General features: G+C 49.3%; 1 protein-coding gene across 2 annotated transcripts in view; it reads right to left on the bottom strand.

Annotated features, from left to right (window-relative positions):
• RCC2 (regulator of chromosome condensation 2) overlaps window positions 1–18,732 on the bottom strand; it is a 613,770-nt gene that overhangs the window by 347,342 nt on the left and 247,696 nt on the right. For both annotated transcript variants that reach the window (XM_069611136.1, XM_069611137.1), the window contains exon 6: window positions 15,574–15,662. In XM_069611136.1, coding sequence (XP_069467237.1) covers window positions 15,574–15,662 — 89 coding nt within the window. The remainder of the gene's footprint in view (window positions 1–15,573; window positions 15,663–18,732) is intronic.

Raw genomic sequence — 18,732 nt, forward strand, 5'->3', positions numbered from 1 at the left:
GGTGGCAACAATCCTAGCTAAGCCGACGGCAATGTCCTCTGTGGTCGGGAGGCGTGTAGCTTCAGCCTGCGATTGCGAGGGGGTCCTCTTCACCAATACCGGGGCCTTGTCCTCAGCGGCTGCCTTTTTCGGCGGTGCCAGAGCCTTATCTTCTGCGGCTGCCTTCTTCGGCAGAACCGGAACCCTATCGTCACCAGAACACCTTCTTGTGATGCATCTCGATGGAACTTGGTATATTAGGGGCAGCACACTTTGTTTTCGATGGCCCGGTCACTAGGCGCATTTGCGGCTGCGGGGAAGGCTGCCTATCCCGACGGTCGGCGCCGGAGCTTCCGGTGTACCCGTTGGCGCTGAAGTCTTCTGCGACCTGGCCAAAGATGGACTTGGGGTTGTGCGCTTTGTGCTGCGTACATGTTCGCTGGGGTGCGACTTCCCCATAGCAGTGCCTAAGCCGTGCCTAGCGGCGACCGGGGACAGACTATGCAGTACACGAGTGTTCGTCAAAAGGTCAACAACCTCCGTCACTCTCACCGGCGTTAAATTTCGGTGGCTGCAGCAACAGAGAAAATTCGGCCTTCGACATACCGTAGGTCGCCCACCGCTTGACTCTACGCTGCTTTAATGTCTTAGGACGGAGGAGCTTACAAGCCGCGCATTCTTCTTCCTTGTGATCGAGGGGCAAGCACCGGTTACACCGTCTGTGCCAATCTTTCAAAGGAAATTTGCTCCTACACTTAAGGTAAAACCTAAATGGAGTCCTCTCCATAGCCGAGGATGGGTAGAGTGACGAAGACCGAAAGAGAAAGAGGAAGGAAAGGGAAAGGCATTCTCAATTTTTATAGAAATGTCCACCACGACCCCACTCTCCCTACTGTATAGGCCGGCAGAGGGCCAGGCCACGTGGTCGGCAGCGCCGACTGGATCACCGTCCGTCAAGTTCTTGAAGGTCTTCGGCGGAGGTCTGTAACAGCCATCGAAATAAGGGACGGATAGGGTGATATGGATATTTTATATAATCATTCGACCAAAGGTCCGTGGGACAATAAGCAAAGTCGTTGGCAAGCTCCACATCAAGGCGACCAGTTGCTGGGTGGAAAAAACAATCCGAGGGACCTCGACGCGCGAGGGATCTTGGATAAACTACACGTCACGCAGGGATAGTGTTACAGGCACGCCCATGTTGACGTCTCCTTTCGATTCTCGAAAGGCAATATGCAATACTCTGCAGTTACCACTGGATGTCGGACCATATGCACAGCATGTGATTCTAAGCAGCTTAACGAACATCAGAAACAACAATTCGCCACATTAGCCTCTGAATACAGAGAAGCCACCCATCGAGCAAAGAGTAACGCATACAACCTGCGTATAGAAAATGCTGATTCTGGCTCTAAAGCACTCTACTCAGTCCTCAGAGAATTAGAATTACCCTCAAACCTCTACAAGGACCAAGTCTGGTGTGAAAATCTATAAAAGACTCTTATGGACAAAATCTCATCACTCCCACTCAGAATTAATCAAAAAACCTGATACTTACCACCCTTGCTCAACCAACGGAGGAACATAACCCACCTAAAGCATTCCCCAAGTTTTAATTCTCACCCATTACCTTACAGGCGACCACAAAAACCATAAAAGGGCTTAAACCATTGCGGTGTCAAGGTGACATCTGTCCTGCTACGCTAATCAAAGATTGCGCAGACAACTTGGCACCTTTCATCACCTCACTTATAAATAATTAATTTGCCTCAAATAAAGTACCAGATTACTAGTCAGAGATAACCTCCTTAGTAAAACCTACTCTGGTACGAATACAAAGTATGGCCTTAGCAGCTGCCTGAGCAGTACCAGTCCTCATAGGTATAGCTTCAGGATACCTAGTAGCATGTCTACTACAACTAATATAAATCGGTTGCCTGAAGATGTTGGAGCATCTAAGGGATCAACAATGTCGATTCCTACACTCTGAAAAGGATCTCCCACCACTGGGAGAGGCAGCAAAGGTGCCACTTTCTTGGCTCCACTCTAGCCAGATGTCTGACAAGTGTGATCGCTTCTACAGAATTTATCTACATCAGAGCCCAACTTAGGCCGGTAGAAATAAAGAGAAATCCTTTACTTGGTCTTCTTAAAGCTTAAGTGACCAGCCAAATGAATCTCATGGGCTAACTGTAGAAACTGGTGTCTTATCTCCTGAGGCACTACAAGTCTTCTGTAGTCGCCTGGGATAGACTCAGTAGGTTCACTGTAGAAGAGGCCATCCTCCCAGTACAACCTGTGCTTCCATGGCTCTTGCCCATCCAGCAGGGAAGCTGCCTGTTGGCGAAGTCCTTCAAGAGTAGGACACTCAGACCTCTGCTGAAGTCTGCCCTACAGGGGCCACCTTCTGCCAGTAAGGACTGCAGCTCAGGATGGTCTTTTGGATCTGGATCTCCAACAGGGGGAAGGTCTTCTAGCTCTGAATCTTCAGCAGCTGATTCAAACTCTCCTGGTTGTTTCTCACACACAGCCTCAGCTGGTGGAGAAGTCACAGGTGTGACTTTGGACAGTCCTCTCGGGGATGTGCTGGTTTGATGCACAGGAGTGCTATCTTTCTCTTTCCCTGAGACCTTGGGTTTCCCCTTTGTCTCCTTTTTCCTGGAAATTGAAGTTGGCATTTCCTGTGGACTGGTTCGCCTGTAACAACCTCTTGAGAGTCACCTAGGGAGTGCTCTCTGGCCTTCCTTGTCTGCTCCAGTTTCCTTTTACTGGGAGGCCTGGGGGTGCTTGATACAACGCCAAGAGTTTTTAAGTCATTCGCCAGCAGGACTCTCCCATGCACCTCACTTTGTACACTGACAGATAGTCTTACAGTCATATTGTTGCACTGGATGAGAGCTGGTCGTCTTGGAAGCATTCAGACAGGGCCTCCAGCAATCTTAGTGAGGCCTTTGGGTGCCTTAGCAACATCCTCAGGTTTGAAAAAGGTTTGATCCACCACTATAATGCGAGCCCCAGTGTCTAATGGCAGGGGTCTCCTGACCATTTACAAGTACACTGTCCTGGTAAGATTCTTTTGTGTTATCTGGTATTGAATTATAGACATCTAAATTATGCTGTTCCCAGGGACACTAAAGAAACACTAGCAGCGACTCAAATGGGGTCTTCAGCCAATAGTTGAAAGTTCCCACTTGCCATATGTACTTCTCCCTCAGGGATGTAGGCTAAGGAGGCAGTGTGGACCCCTGAAGGTTTACCCTTGCATCTGAGATCCCCTTTCACATGGTCAGTTGACCCACAAGCATAACGTTTTCCAAATGTTTTGACAAATGGGGGCTTCTGCTGACCTGCCTCTGGTTGGGCACCAGAGTTATCACTCGACTGATTTCCTGTGTGACTTACCCTTTTTCTGTTTGTGGCCCTCTTTTGGATTGGAGGTTTTAGAATTCTCTTTGTCATCTTTCTTTTGCTGCTTCCATTCATCCTTTTTATAAGTGGCCCCAGAATCCTTGTGAGTAGCCCCGTTGGCAACCCACAAGACAGCAGCATTTGCTAGCTTCTTGGGATCAATCTCTTTAGAGTCACCCAAATGCTGACTGAGCTCAGGAGAGCAGGCATCAAAAATAGATTCCAACAAAAAGATTTAATTCCTTCAGAAGTGTTAACTCTGTAAACCTTAACCCAACCATCTAAGTTTTTCAAACATTCACACACCCAGGTAGCCCAAGGGGTACCATCAGTCTTTTTGAGGGTCCTTAACCCCTTAAGGTACTGGGAAGGAGTTTTCCCAAATGTAGCTATCAAAGATAACTTCACATTTTCATACTCCAATCTTTCAAGTTCCCCCACCTCCATTACAGTATCAGTTGCAACCTGGGGGAGCCTAGACAAAAGCCAAGGAATCAAATTCTGGACCCAGTACTGGACCTGCAAGGGTCCCTGTGGCTAAAGGTTGAGGCCTAGGAGCTTGTTGAGGTACAGAGGGGCTCACATCCTGAGACTACTCTGACTCCTCAATAACATTAGAGTTAGACTGAATCATTAACATCCTCATCAACATTTTCCACATTTTCTGAGATAACAGGTGTGACAGACCTACTACTCCGGTTTTGATGATTCAACAATCTTTCAATCAATTCATTTTTCTTTCCTTTAACAGGGAGATTCCTGACCTTATACATTTCTTTCAGTTGCTCTACTGTTAGAATGATCAGGGCTTCCTTATCCATATCTGGCATGTTGCAATTGCTTTTCTAGTAATGGCCTTGTGAATGTTACTATTTGAACAAAAGTAAAGCAGAACTCTCAATGTAACAACTCTACAATTTATCCTCACCGCCTGCCACCAGTGTTAGGCAAGGTTTGTATGCTTGTACTCTTTGGGAACACGACACAACTAGGACTACAGGTGTAAGCAAACCAACCTGTACTACACAGTTTTGTTAGCGGGGCTGAGCAGCCAGGCCTATCTCAAGAGGGAATGTGAGCAGTAATGATGTTACACAGGGGTCTACAATCACAGGTGTTCAAATAAACTCTTACACTCAAGGTTTCTTTGATAAATACTTATTAATTTGTCAGTTATAAAACATTCCTTAGGAGGCAATCATTTAATCACACACAAATATACTTCAATACTGTTTCAGAATACTTTTCAAGAGTAGTAAAATGCAAAGATTATTAGAACATGAAACGGTACAATTATTCTTAGACAGTGCAAATACTTTGAGTTCACCAGAAGAGTCAATTCAATTCAATAGGCTAGGCCAAAGTCAATGAGCTAGTCTTGGATGGGATAAAGCAGTTCTGGTAAGTAAACGGTAAAGTTTCTGCCAAAGTTCTCCGAAGTAGTTTGTAAAAAGAAGAACCGTATGTTCGGTCACAAGCTGATTAGAACTGCGAGTTGGGAAAGTTTCAAGCACTTTCACTGCGAAAGTTAAGTACTCTCAGTCTTGTTTCACAGAACCTTACAATGAAGAAAAAGAGGCAGCTGATTAATTCTGTTCCTGGCAGTACCTGCAGATCTCGCTGTTCCTGGGCCTCAGTCGTGGGGACAAGAGGGAGGATGTCGCGGGAACTTCTGCACTGCACTGGTCAAAAAGCTTGCAACTGGCAAACTTCAATTCTGGTGGCTGTAACGAACAAAGTTACTTATCTGTAACTGTGGTTCTCCAGCAGGGTCTGGCATGGATTCACATGCTCATGAATATTCCCCGACGTCAGGCTGGGAATCCTCGGTAAAGAAAAAAAAATCAGTTTTGTTTCTGAACTGTCTTTCTCCCAACAACCAATCACTGGTCTCTGGGTCATACTGCCAGCCAATGACTGCCCTCTACCTAAGCCCCTCTGGCAGCCAGCTTCAGATTTGGTAGCACGTAAAGTGGCAGTAGGACCAAGAGAAGAGCCGCAGAGGGGTAGGCATGTGAATCCATGACAGATCCATGCTGGAGAATAACAGTTTCAGGTAACTTGTTCCTTCTCCAGCATGGGGTCTGGCATGGATTCACATGCTCATGAATAAATACATAGCAGTACACATGCACAACCACGGGAGGTGGCAAGGCTCAAAATTAAGCATTTCAACAACTCAACATTAAGCATCTCTTACCGCCTCACCAGGCTCACCTTCAAGCGAACTAGTTGCGCAGCATTGCTTGGCCGACTCTGGACTGATCCCTTTAATCCCGGTCGACGCAGTAGATTTTCATGAAGGTGTGAGTCGACCTCCACGTAGCAGCCCTGCAGATGTCCAGCAGGGGCACACCAGACCGGAACGCCGTAGTTGCAGCGATTGCTCTGGTCGAATGGGCTCTCGGTACGGTCAGGCAACTGTAGGTTTGCCAACCAGTGACAATAGGTGATGCAGCCGGAGAGCCACTTGGAAAAGGAAGCCTTGGAGAGAGCCTTCCTTGATTCACAGGGCCAAAGTTCAGAAACAGCTGTGATGTCTTTCGTACGGTCCACGTAGAACTTCAGCACTCTAGCCACATCCAGCGAGTGCAAAGTCTTCTGAGCTGGCAACTAAGGCGATGGGAAGAAAACGGGTAGCACCAAGTGTTCGTTGAGAAGGAAGTCCGACGGCACCTTGGACATGGAGGGGTGCGTTCGCAGCACCACCCTTGTCTCGTGGAATGTCAAGTAAGGTGGTTTACAAGAAAGGGCCTGAATCTTTCCCACTTGTCGTGCGGAGGTGATGGCCACAAGAAACGCGGTCTTCCACGATACAAACTTCAGCGGCACCGAAAGCATAGGATCGAACGGGGGACCCATGAGCCTAGTCAGCACCACATTTAGCTCCCACGCCGGGGCCAGCGCCTTCACGGGCGGGAACGAGCGGATAAGTCCTTGAATGAATTCCTTGACCAGGCGGTGTGACCACAACGACAACCGCCCCAGAGTTCTGGTGTAGCGGGAGATAGCTGCAAGATGAACCTTGATGGAAGCATGGGCCAACCCTGCCTTGGCCAACAACAGCAAATACGGCAGCACCTGCGGGGCCATAATCCGTAGAGGGTGGAGTTTCTGTGCACGGCACCAGACGGCGAACTTCTTCCACTTATGGGCGTAGCATTTCAGCATAGACTAATCCCTGGCCTTGGCAAGCACCTCCTTGCAGTCCGCTGGGAGATCGTATCCACCAAATTCTAGCGCTGCAGGAGCCAGGCCTGCAAGTTCAGAAACCCTGGTTCGTGGTGCAGAATCGCGCCTCCTTCCCTGGTGAGAAGATCTGCGTCCGACGGAAGCTTGACTGGAGTAGACGCTGCCAGGTCCAGAAGGTACCATATTTGCCTCGGCCACGCCAGTGTGACGAGGATCATCCTGCACCGGGACTGAGTTGACTGATGAGTCGCAGAAGCAACAGCGGAAACGCATAGAGGAACAGGCTGTCCCAGGGGAAAGAGAATGCATCCCCATGCTCCCCAGCTGGGGAAACCTGCTGGCGAATCTCCGGTACTTGGAGTTTGTCACCGTCGCAAATAAATCGATCTGGGGCCTGCCCCATTGTTGAAACAGTAGATCCACCTGATCCTGCCGCTCGTGGCAAGAGCGCAGCTTCCTGCTGAGCGAGTCGACGACAGTGTTCTTCAATCCTGCCAGATAAAAGGGTACCAGGAACGTGCTCTGGTGATGGCCCAGTGCCAAAGATACTGCGCTTCCTTTGAGAGAGCCGGGGATCTGGTGCCCCCCTGCTTGCAAATGTAGAACATTGTGGTGGTGTTGTCGGTGAAGACATGCACCACCTTGCCCTTGAGGGACGGAAGGAATGATTTTAGGGCCCAAAACATGGCCCGAAGCTCCAGGACGATGTTCAACGACTTCTCCTCCGGGAGCCAAAGGCCTCTTGCGCAGAGAACACCGCTGTGTGTGCCCCATTCCCCCAGGGAGGCGTCCGTTGTCACCGTCTCCTGGTATGCTGGGGTCTGGAAGTCTACGCTGGGCGGAATGTCTCGTTGAGGGGGATCATGTCCTCGAAGCTTCCAGATACCTGGATCCAACAGGCGTCAAGGAACTCTTCAGCAGCCGCATCAGCAGTCTGCACTGCCGAACGAGGTAGATTCTTGACATCATGCCGAGCAGGGACTTGATGGACCTCACCCTGGCAACTTCCATGGTCAACAGCCGTTGTACCTTGCCCAGGATGACCTTTATCCTGTCCTCCGACAGGGAAGCCAGGCGCTCCACTGTTGAGTCTAGACGCCAGAAAAAGAGCGTCCTGTGATGGCACCAAGCAGGACTTTGCATAGTTGATCGAGAACCCCAGTTCCGTGAGCAGGCGGACAGTCCTTGCCGTGTGCTCGATGTCAAGTTCTCTGGACTTCGCTCAGATGAGCAAACCATCTAGGTAGGGGTAGACGTGGACCCCCTGCAGGCGCTACCGCACCACAACTGGCGCCAGGCACTTGGTGAAGACCCTTGGTGCCGACTTCAACCCAAAGGGAAGGGCCTTGAACTGGTAGTGTTGCCCCTGGACCACGAAGCGTAGAAACTTTCGATGCCCCTTGTGGATGGGGATGTGAAAATAAGCATCCTCCAGGTCCAGCGACAACAGAAAGTCCCCTTCCTCCAGTTGTCTCAGCACGTGCTGGTGGGTGACAATCTGAAAGTTCTGAGACTTGATGTATTTGTTGAGGCTGCGGAGATCCAGGATGGGCTGCCAACCACCAGTCTCTCTCCCCCCCCCCACCAACAAGGAAGTACCGCGAGTACACCCCGGAGCCTCTTCTGGACGAGTTCTATGGCGCCCTTTCTCAGCATCGCTCGTACCTCTAGAAGCAGTTGGGGGATGTGATTTTCCTGCCTGGCCACTGCTGGAACGCGGGGACACTTCCTTCGGAACTACAGGGTGTGTCCGTGGGCCAGGGCGTCCAGCACCCAACGGTCGGTGGAGATGGACTTTCACACGCCGATGAAGTTCGCCAGCCGGCCTCCCACCGGGGAGCTCGCGTGGGGGCCTGATGTCACGGCCGGTTCAGTCCTGCTTCGTCATGGACAACCCACTTTGGGGGTCTTGGAGACAACGATTTCCTCTGGCTTTGCTTCAGCCCCTTTAGGGTTCCTGGGCCAAGGAACGGGATGGCTGCTGGCACGAAGAGAAGTTTCCACCGAATCCTTTGGAGGCACCATGGGACTTGCCTCCGGAGGTCCGAAAGGACGTCTGTCGCTGTTGGTGTGCCCAAGGCACGAGCCGTCTCAGTGTCTGCCTTTATGGCCTGCAGGGATTCATCCACCGTCTTGCCGAACAAGTTGTCCCTGTCGAAGTGCATGTCCAATACCCTTGTCTGGACATCCTGATGGAAATTGGTGGCCTTCAGCCAACCACGCCGCCGGAGGCAAACGTTTTTGCCCATCTGGCAGAAACTGGTGTCAGCAATGTCCGTGGCTACCATCATGGCATGGTCCAATGCCACCTAGCCTTCTTGTAGGATTTCAAGGGCCTCTGCCCTCTTGTCTGGAAGGAAATCCAGGAGGGGGGAGATTTTAAACCCAAGCTCCCTGTCGTAGAAGGCCACTATGGCGAGAACGTTGGCCACCTTAATGGCCTTTGCCGCCGACAAGATAACCCGTCATCCCATGGAGTCCAGCTTCTTTCCCTCGCCGTCCGGTGGGGAAATGGAAGTCTATGCCGCTGACCCTGCAGATGTCTTCCTGGCCGACGCCGAGACCAGAGTCCTGGGACGGCTGGTATCTGAGACACTTCGGTGCAGAGTCTGGCACCCTGTATTTCTTCTTGTACCGGTCTTTTTGCGAGGACGAGAACAGGTTTTTCAGGAGGGACAGCCCTTCATCCAAAATGACGTCCAACAGCGGGATCAAAAGCACAGTCTTCCTCTTGGCGTCTCAGTGCTGATAAAGGAATCCCTCCTCCTGCTCCTCGGGATTCAGCTGAAAAAGCTCTGAGGCCCTTGTGACCATGGCGTGGAACAAGCCAATCTCGTCGGCCAGAGAAGCCCAGGGTTACGGCGACGGGAGCTCGGTTCAGTAATCGCCGCTGTCGTCCGTCGCCACGACCCTCGGTGGAGGGGATGGAGGTGAATGATGGCAGGGAGGAGGCGGGTGGAATCATCTCCGATTGGGCGGAGGGTTCCCCGACGGTCCATGTGCCGCTGGATCGCACGCCAGAAGCACGGGCATCCTTGTCCTCATCTATGAACACAGAGTCTGCACGGCTTGTAGGATGTCTGCCGACCTGTCCGTCGGTGGTGGCAGCAGTTGCGACAGGAGCGTAGGCAAAGGCGTGGTGTCCTCCAGTTCCTCACCGTCCTGTCGGTTCCCTCATCGCTTTCCACGTCTGCCTCGTCTGGGTTCTTCCCGTAGGACCTGGCTTCGACAAACTTCTTATCCAGCACTGTCTTCAGGCCCAAGAGCTCAGCCTCGGAGGAGATATCCGAGTCCAGCAGGACTACCGTGCCCCCCTCTGCCCCCTCTCTTCTCGGCCAGGGGCAACGGCCTCGGGGAGATGATTGGCATCGCCTTCACGGGGGTCTTCTCAATGGGCTAGAAAGACGTTTCCCTCAGAGTGGGCAGGGAAACTCTTGGCTTGGGGGTCGTCTCCAATGGGGATGCATCTGCGGTCTTCGCCAGGGACACTGCCACTCCCTCAATCGATGCCTTAGCCTGGTGAACCTGGGCCTTCATGACCTTGGGTGCGTCTGAGGCCTTCAACGCCTCGCTCCCCCTTGGCTTTCTCCATCAGAGTCGACAGGGCCTTCTCCCGAAGCTTACTCGTGTGGTCTGACTTACTTTTCTTCGCCGAGCCGGAGCGTTGGCTCCTGGTTAACCGCGTTGGCGATGCTGCACCCAGCCTGGTTGCCACCAATCCCGTATCAATGGCGCTCCTGGTGCCGGCGGACTCGCATGCTTTGCCTTATGTTGGGCCCCCGTCGCCAGAGCACCCTTAAAGGTCTTAGAAGACCGCTCAGATTTTCTCTTGGGATAAACATGCTGCTGGGGCTCGCCTGCCGCCAGGATCTTCGTCTGCAGCCACTCGGTGAGCCGCTTGCGACAGTCCTTCATGGTGTGTGGCACCATGTCCTTGGAGAACGCAGAGGCCTCCTCCACGTGCGAGCTGTCTGGAGGTAGGCAATAAAGGCACAGGGAATGCCCATTGTCCAGGAAGATGTTCTGCAGCCCACATCCTGGGCAGATTCTGAACAGAGGTGTCGAGTCTCCTTTATTCTCGGCCATGTCCATGCGGTGTAGGCCTCCAAGAAGTGGATTGGACGAAAGACTTAACGTTTGGAAAAACGGGTCCGCGTTAGTCGGTTGATGGATCGATGCAGCTTCCGAAAAATCTGAGCAAAAATTGCAAAAAGCAGTAAAATCTCGGGAGCTATAGCACGAGGACTCCCAACACTTGAACGTGCGTTAATAATCTGAAGATGGCTGCCAGAGGAGGGACTTAGGTAGAGGGCAGTCATTGGCTGGGGGCAGTATGACCCAGAGACCAGCGATTGGTTGTTAGGAGAAAGACAGTTCAGAAACAAAACTGATTTTTTTCTTTACCGAGGATTCCCAGCCAGACGACGGAATATTCATGAGGATGTGAATCCATGCCAGACCCACATGCTGGAGCAGTAACGCACACAAGCTGGTGTCCCTCTACCTGGTTCTACAGTTTCCTGCAGCAACTCTGAGGAAATTCAACCATCTCCAAAATAGGTATCCAGGTGGCTTACTTTAGAGTTGACCGGTCCCACCAACTCAAAAAGGGAGAAGCCCCCTTGCAGGTCTTCTTGGTCGATGCGAACTTGGCAATTCAAACCTGCAGCAGGGCTTCACCGGGCAAACCAACGGTCCAGGAGTTGCAGCAGGCGCCCTCTTCAAGCTCTTCTTTGGTTCCTTCGTCCAGTGGTCGACTCCGCCTTCCAAGCCAAGAGACTCTTCTTTTATTCAGTTCTCTCCCATTCATTCCAGCATAGCTGTCACTCACCCAGCAGAGTGGTTGTCCTTGCCGGACAGTCAGCCATCCAATCACCACAGAGTGCATTTGGGTCTCCTGGCAGACTAAGCACAGGGAGTTTCGGGCAGCTCCCTCACTTCTTGCCCACCCCAGACACTCAGGCGCCAGAGGCGGTCTTCACTCCTGAAGCCTGCCAAAAGACGAATGAACAAAGAGTCCAGACCTGGTTTGGACCACAGAGAAAAACTCTAGAAGGACTGTTCCAAAAAGAAATGGCGAAAAAAGACGACCGGGACCCATTTTAACAAAGGGGGCTCAGACGCCATCTTGAAAAAACATGGCTCCCGCGATTTAACGTTACCGGAGCTACGAATATCACTATCGGGAAAAATCATGGTAGTTCGTTGTAAAGCCAATGCCACCAGCCATTCTGAGAGGAAAGGGTAGCATTTGACTGCTACATGAATATCTTGACACAGGGGATACTAAGTAACCCCTCCAGCACTCTATTGTAAGATAGGCTGTGCTGGTTCTAGGAATTTAAAAGACTACTAAAGTCAATTTCACTTTACTTACTCTGGGAAACAGTTTAGCCCAGAGAAGGTAGTTAAACCTTGGGAAAGCCTGAAAAAGGCTTCCCTGTGCCACTGCACTGGGGGTGCTGTGTGACACAAATTAAAATATGATGCCTCTAGAGTTGGTTAGAGTCCATAACCAAGAAAACAGAGGTAAAACACATATCAAAACACATGAGTGGGGAAACAGGGTCACTATCCAGATAAAAAAATTAAGTCCTCAAAATCCAGCAAAGCTGCTGGGGGTCTCTAAGGTGAAGGGAATTATCACATGAAATTTCTCCCCATCACGGTGTAGAAGCTCTCGGCTGCAGTGATGGAGGCGCTCTCATCCCGCCATCGTCGTCTGTCGCTGTGTCTGTCCCAGTCCCCCTGGAGGGAGCGATGGTCGGGGGAGCGACTGTTGGAATGGAAGTGTAGGATGTCTCCTCTTCTTCGCCAGTGGTTGCCCCGTTGTCAACTGGGTCACCGGTGGTGGTGCCGCTGGTGGCACTTTCAGCATCCTCCCCTGAATCTCCTAACTAGCATGTGGAGGGTTGAGAGGATATCCTGCGAAAGATCTCTGTGAGGCACCTGGGGGACAGGCTCCCTGGGCCCAGCTACCATGTGTCATCCCCGGTGACTGTCTCCTGCAGCGGGCGTTGCCCCAACTTTCTCCCATCGTTGCCGTCGGCACCATCCTAAATGGTGTGGACTGCAAGTATCTCCTCGTCGGAGATCCGGCATCCTCTTCACCGGTGTCTTCTCTACTGGCCTGGCCTGGCCGAAGCCTCCCTCCTGGGAGGAAGAGCCACTCTGGCCGCCGGGGTACCCTGGGCCGGGTGACCCCCTTTTGCCTTCGGAAGAGGCCACCACCAATTCGATCAAGGACAATTTGGCCTGGATCACCTGGGCCTCGCAGGCAGGCCGGACACTTTGCCCCGCTTGGCCTTCTCTGGTGTCTCCCGCAGCTACCCCGGGTAAGCCGACTTTCTCTTGGACATGATCCGCGCGTTGTAGCCTGAATAATTTCTGGAAGCTTCCAAGAAGAACACTCGACGATGTCTGCCTTTGAGGGCAGATGAAAGATGCCGAAAAACGGGTCCCCGTTAATCGGATGGATAAGCGATGGAGCACACAGGCTCGATTGAACAGAAAATAAAGTTTTCCTATCAAAATCATGAATACTCGCAGAAAAGCTTGAAGAGCGAAACGCATGGACTCCAAACACTTGAACGTGCAGTAAAAATCTGAAGATGGCTCCCTGAGGAAGGGCTTAGATAGAGGGCAGTCATTGGCTGGGGGCAGTATGACCCAGAGGTCAATGATTGGTTTATAGGAGAAAGACAGTTTAGAAACAAAACAATTTTTCTTTTACTGAGGATTCCCAGCCTGACGGGGAATGAACATGTGAATCCGTGCCAGACCCCATGCTGGAGACCTGTAGTTCACCCAAGTACATGAAAGAAAATAACAGGGGACCCTGTAGGGGAAACTTAACCTAAGCCCACAAGTTGTAGGAAACTAACTTCAACCATACACCATGGAGAGACATAAAAAGGTCACCCAAGTAAAAGACTAGGTGGGAGGGCTCAGTCGATTCCCCTTCACCTGGGGACAAGGTAAAATAGTTACCTAGTCTATGCTAAAAGTTAAAGAGAGTGGCACAAAAAATGAAAATTCTCCCCAACAACGCCCAAGTAACCCTATGCAGGAGAGGGGTAGGGGCGGGAGGGGAATGCCACAGGTATGTAAACATACCTCCTTTATTCAGATTTTCGCAGAGACCACTTTAGAGTTTCTAGAATCCATTGGGGTCATATGCTTGTTCTGGTAGAGAGGCGCACAGGGGTCGCAGGTGCAGAGGAAAGTTTCAGGTGCGGTTGAGCTACCTGTATTATGGTTCCAGCTAATCACCTTGAGACAAAGATAAGACTACTGTGCACCAGGCCACCTGAGCAGCCCCGCAGGGAGCAAACTAGATGCAAGTCAATGGGAGTCACCACAGTCAAAAGTCGATCTTCTGTTCGTGACCGAAGCACGGAGGGCCTTCTTGAGATGAGGACAGAGGGGCAGGGCTTCACAAGGACGAAACTGGAATTAATGCTGGTTAGCTCCAACAGTCATCCTCAGGTCTTCAGCAGGCTGCAATTATTTGTAGGGGTCATGGCTCCAATGATGTCGTATGGCTGCAGGGGTACTTTTATCCAGGATTTGCACTGGAGAAGCCACCAGGTCCACCAATGGAATGTATCTGCACCATTTAGACTTGCAGTGTTTGTCCAATCATGGACAGCCACTGTCCAAACATTCTGCCCAGCAACAGACAGTCACTGATGTGGACTGGAACCATCCCATCCCCCCAAATCCGGCCACACCACACCCGCCACTTCACCTGGGAAAGGAGAGGCTTTGCCCAGTAAAGCGCCTTCCATATATGGCAATCCCAAGAAAGACAAAGGATAATATGGCTGAATGACAGGCACAAATCTTGTGGCATAGCCATGCTCGAGTATATGGTAAACTTTATGGCATTATGTAATAAAATACAAAAGGGCACACGTAAAAAGTCTAAAACACAGTAGAAAACTATCAGCTGCCACCAGCCCATCCTGGACACATTGCATTCGTAACCACAAAGTTACAAAAGAAAAGCTTTTAAGGATTCAAAGTATCCTACCCGCACTTCAAGGGGATATGTGCAGCTTCAAAAATGCAAGAAATCCACTACGGGAGCATGTCTACCAGTACTGATAGTCTTATGGCCTGATCAGTTTCCCCCAAAAAATGAGCACAAAGCAAGGGAAGGAAGGCTTTACCTATACCTTCAAAGTCAGGCCAGCAGTCAAAAAGCAAAAAGAAATGGTGTCCCATACAAGACTACGCAAGCAAAGCAGCAGAAATAAAATTAACAGTCATGCTCCCCACTTATTTCATGGTGAATATAGATGAACACTGTATATCATTTTGGTGACTATCCATTCTTCCCTAAAGTGAGGGGGGTGGGGGGTGGCCTGTGGATTATTATAATTGTTCCTTTATAACATGCTTAATGGTTTCGAAGCGTGGGATCGGGATTCAAACCTGTGTTGCGCTGCCTTGTCTTGCTTCCAAAACAAACGCGTTGCCCCTCAGCTATCCTTCCTCCCCTGGATGTTTTAAGTTGTTATCCATCCTCTTGCACTATTTTTCACTAAGAGGTGTGCAACCTCCCAATTAACTAATAACTTGTAAAAATAAAAACTGTCTTGAACAAGAGCAAATTACTTCCAAAAATATTTTTAATCTGTCAATTGATCATTTAAAGTAAGCGTTATGGAAGACTACCTTTTTCGATTTCACTCAACCATGCAAAAATCTAAAGGAAAGCTAAAACATTGAAAATGAAACATGAATTGATCCTGAAAATGAACACTGTTTCCATATGTCAAAGTATAAAATTTTAGTCATTTATAAAAAAAGATTTTAAAGGATTGTAGTCTCAACGAGAAAAGACACCGGAAAGGAGAAAGGGTTTGACAGAAAAGAAACAAGGACAAGAATATAAATCAGGAGAGTCTGGGTAAAGAGCAAAAATCCATCAATAAGAAGAACAAACCAAGAAAGCTGTACAAAAAAACAAAAATAAAATGTTTTTACCTGAGTAGGACTGGGCACTGCATTAGTCTGATTCCCTATGCCCAACTGCCCCATTTTGTTCTCCCCAAAAGCATATACTGTGCCAGATTCTGTGATACAAAGTAAATAGAAACCATGGTTAGTGCATACTGTGCTAGTGCGGTTTAAGAATACTGACAGACAAGCTTGGCGACTTCTTCATGTGATTGTTTTAACACTGGACCCACCTTCCCCTGGAGAAGCAGGATCTAAATATGTAATGCTCATCAACTGCAAAACAAAACGTGGAGCAGTTTGGATCGTCTGCATCTGCCTGGAAATCATCAATATCAAAGAAATGTGAACCCACCCAAATTAAATAGTGAAGAGTTGCACATAGCAGCAGGATGGAATGTCACTGGTAGTTACCATGAAAACTCCTGCCCCAACAAGCAAAAGGACTACAAAAACTCTCAAAGAAAAAATTATTTTGCTTCAAACAATCATTTGCTACAATAACAGCCATAGCATTGCCCACATCTCTTCAGGAAATCAATTCAGGCATTGTCAGAAAGGATATCACCATAGGAAAAGCTATAACAAAAGCCAACACCAGTGCTCTACTCCCATCCGCCACCCTGATATTCAGATAGGATAGTAGTGAGAGTAGTCCAAGTCCCAGTTTGGTGTCCACTGCAGAAACACATGCGATTCATTTTCCTTGTTCGGCAGCCACGGTCCCAGACTCCATGAAGACCTTTTACTAGGAACCCCATGGCATCACAGCACATTAACACATGAGCCCAAACATGGGTACACTAATTCCGCTGGTGCAGGAAGAAAAGAAACAGAAGACCAACCTTCTCAGTGTATGGCCCCCAGACTCTAAAATCTACTCCTGTCAACGCCAGACTCACCTAATCAATTCTACATTACAGGAAGCAGATCAAAGCCCTCCCCTTCAAGGAATGGCTCCTCAACACCTAGGAGTCTACTCCCTACCAACCCTGCGACTGGTTAATTCGCTCAACCCAGTCGGTCCCCACCTCGTCCCCACATTCCTCCCCTGGTTCCTTGCTGACAAATTGCCCACCCTCCCCTACCTTATTAGCACCCCACTCCCTTGTATCAACACATTGCAATCTGCATTCCTTTCTGTATAACCCCCATCAGGGGGAATTTTCAGTTTCTGTGCTAATTCCCTTTAACCTTAGAGACCCTCAGCTCTTTCGCTAGTATCTGGGATCTTTTTGATTTTTAACCCCCGAGTGGTACTTTTTTTCTACTCACTCGTGTATTTCTCCAACGATTTTTAAACTGTTTAATGGAGTCTGGTAAACTCCATAGGCATTGTTTAGCATATTGACAACCAGCACCATTTGTGGAGTGCCACCGAGAATTCCCTTGGACTTCTCTTAATGTTTAAATACATACTCTTGTGTGAACTAGTTGCCAAGAACAGTGAGATAACTCATCTTACTTTAACTTTCTTTTGTGGGTCCAGCACACACCACCCTAGGTGGAGTGCTGGGGGGGTTAAATAGTAACTCATTATCCCACATCTCATGTACTTTTTGTTACACTAACTTGAATGGCTGGTATGGTGGTAACTTTTACTACCTTTTGTGCAGGGTACTAGCAGGCTGACAGCTGAAGTACAGTACCCATGGGTGACCATTTTGCCAAAATGTCCACCAGGCCCCCCCCATCTCCCATCCCGTCTTCTTTTTTCACCATTTATTGTTAGTTCCTTCTGGGCTTTAATGTTGTTTAAACTAGGTTTTATTACGCTATGTAAAGTATTGTGATAGTATGTACTTTGATGGCTTGACGGCTGAATAAAGTGGTTAGTTTGATGAGATGCATAGTGCTGAGTCTAAGAAGAATGACCTTCTACTGAGCAAACATATCCGTCTGCTCCTAGCTGTGAACCTACATCGGAGTGCCACTACCGCGAAACACAAGGACAACCACTACCAGCTCACCCAGTTACAGAATGTAATCCTGGAACAGCAGGCTCGTAAGAACAAACCATCCACTCCAAACACTCCTCTCCCGCCACTATGCTCATTCGCTACTTTACAGCAACACACAATAGAGTACAGCTATACCCCTGGATCTATTCAAGCCTAGATGCTCACATACAAACAATATTCCATGAACACCAACATCCTGCTACAACGCAGCTATACCCCACGAAGGGAAAATAAATAAAATCGGTCTAGCTGCACACAATCGTCCGACACAGACCTAATGCCGCCAGAATGCAATCTCGGGGACCAACCACCTGACTGCACACATTCAACTGATCTCTCACTACCACCACACCTAGTGTTAGGCTGCAACTACCATCAGGCAAATCACACTAGCTGCACACATATTGAGTGCACCCAAGCACCCAATTATACCCTACCTCTCTCGACTGACCTGGACTACAGTCCGTTAGGCAAGATTTGGAGTAGTACCCTTTGGGTACACTACAACAACCTTGACCTCGTGGCAATAGGAACCCAACCTTTGATATAAGTCTGTGCTACACACGTTGGTAGTGTAGCTGAGCAGCCAGGCTTATCTCAAGAGGGGTCAAAGGGAGCAGTAGGGCATTGCAGAGCTTCCCAGTGACAAGTATCCAAATAAACACAATTTCAGTAATGCACAAATACACTCCAAAATACACACTCTTAGTTTCTCTAAATCAGCAAACACCCATTGGGGATGGCACACAGACCATTCCTTCACCCTCAGGGGACTTAAATAGCTAGGACACTGTGGACATTAATATATCACTGTTGCATTTAGAGCAATACTTAGGAGCATGTCAAAGAAAAGGGTTATAGAATAAAACAAGAGATCACGCAATTATTCTGAAGCAGGTAAATACTTTTGAACCCCCAATGCAAAGTAGATTAACCCCTTCCTGGAAGGAAAGGTAAAACCCAATGTCAGAGGAAAGAAGAGTTATTCAGGGAGCCAGGCCAGCCAATGTTCATTGGCTAAAAGTCTAGGTGAGCTGAAGCACTTTTGTAGGTGAATAAAAGTCTTGCACAATGTTTATAAAGTCTTTGTAGAAAAAGTAGAATCAATGTAGGGCCGCAAGCTGGGAGGCTTGTGAGAAGTAGAAGATGCAAGCAGCTCTGCAGAAGCAACCAAGACAAGTCTCAACTGAGATCAAGTAAGGCTACAACAAGAGGTAAGTTCTTA

Source organism: Ambystoma mexicanum, chromosome 8 (genome assembly GCF_040938575.1).
Source record: "Ambystoma mexicanum isolate Mex_15411 chromosome 8, UKY_AmexF1_1, whole genome shotgun sequence".
In the NCBI taxonomy this organism is placed as follows: Eukaryota; Metazoa; Chordata; class Amphibia; order Caudata; family Ambystomatidae; genus Ambystoma; species Ambystoma mexicanum.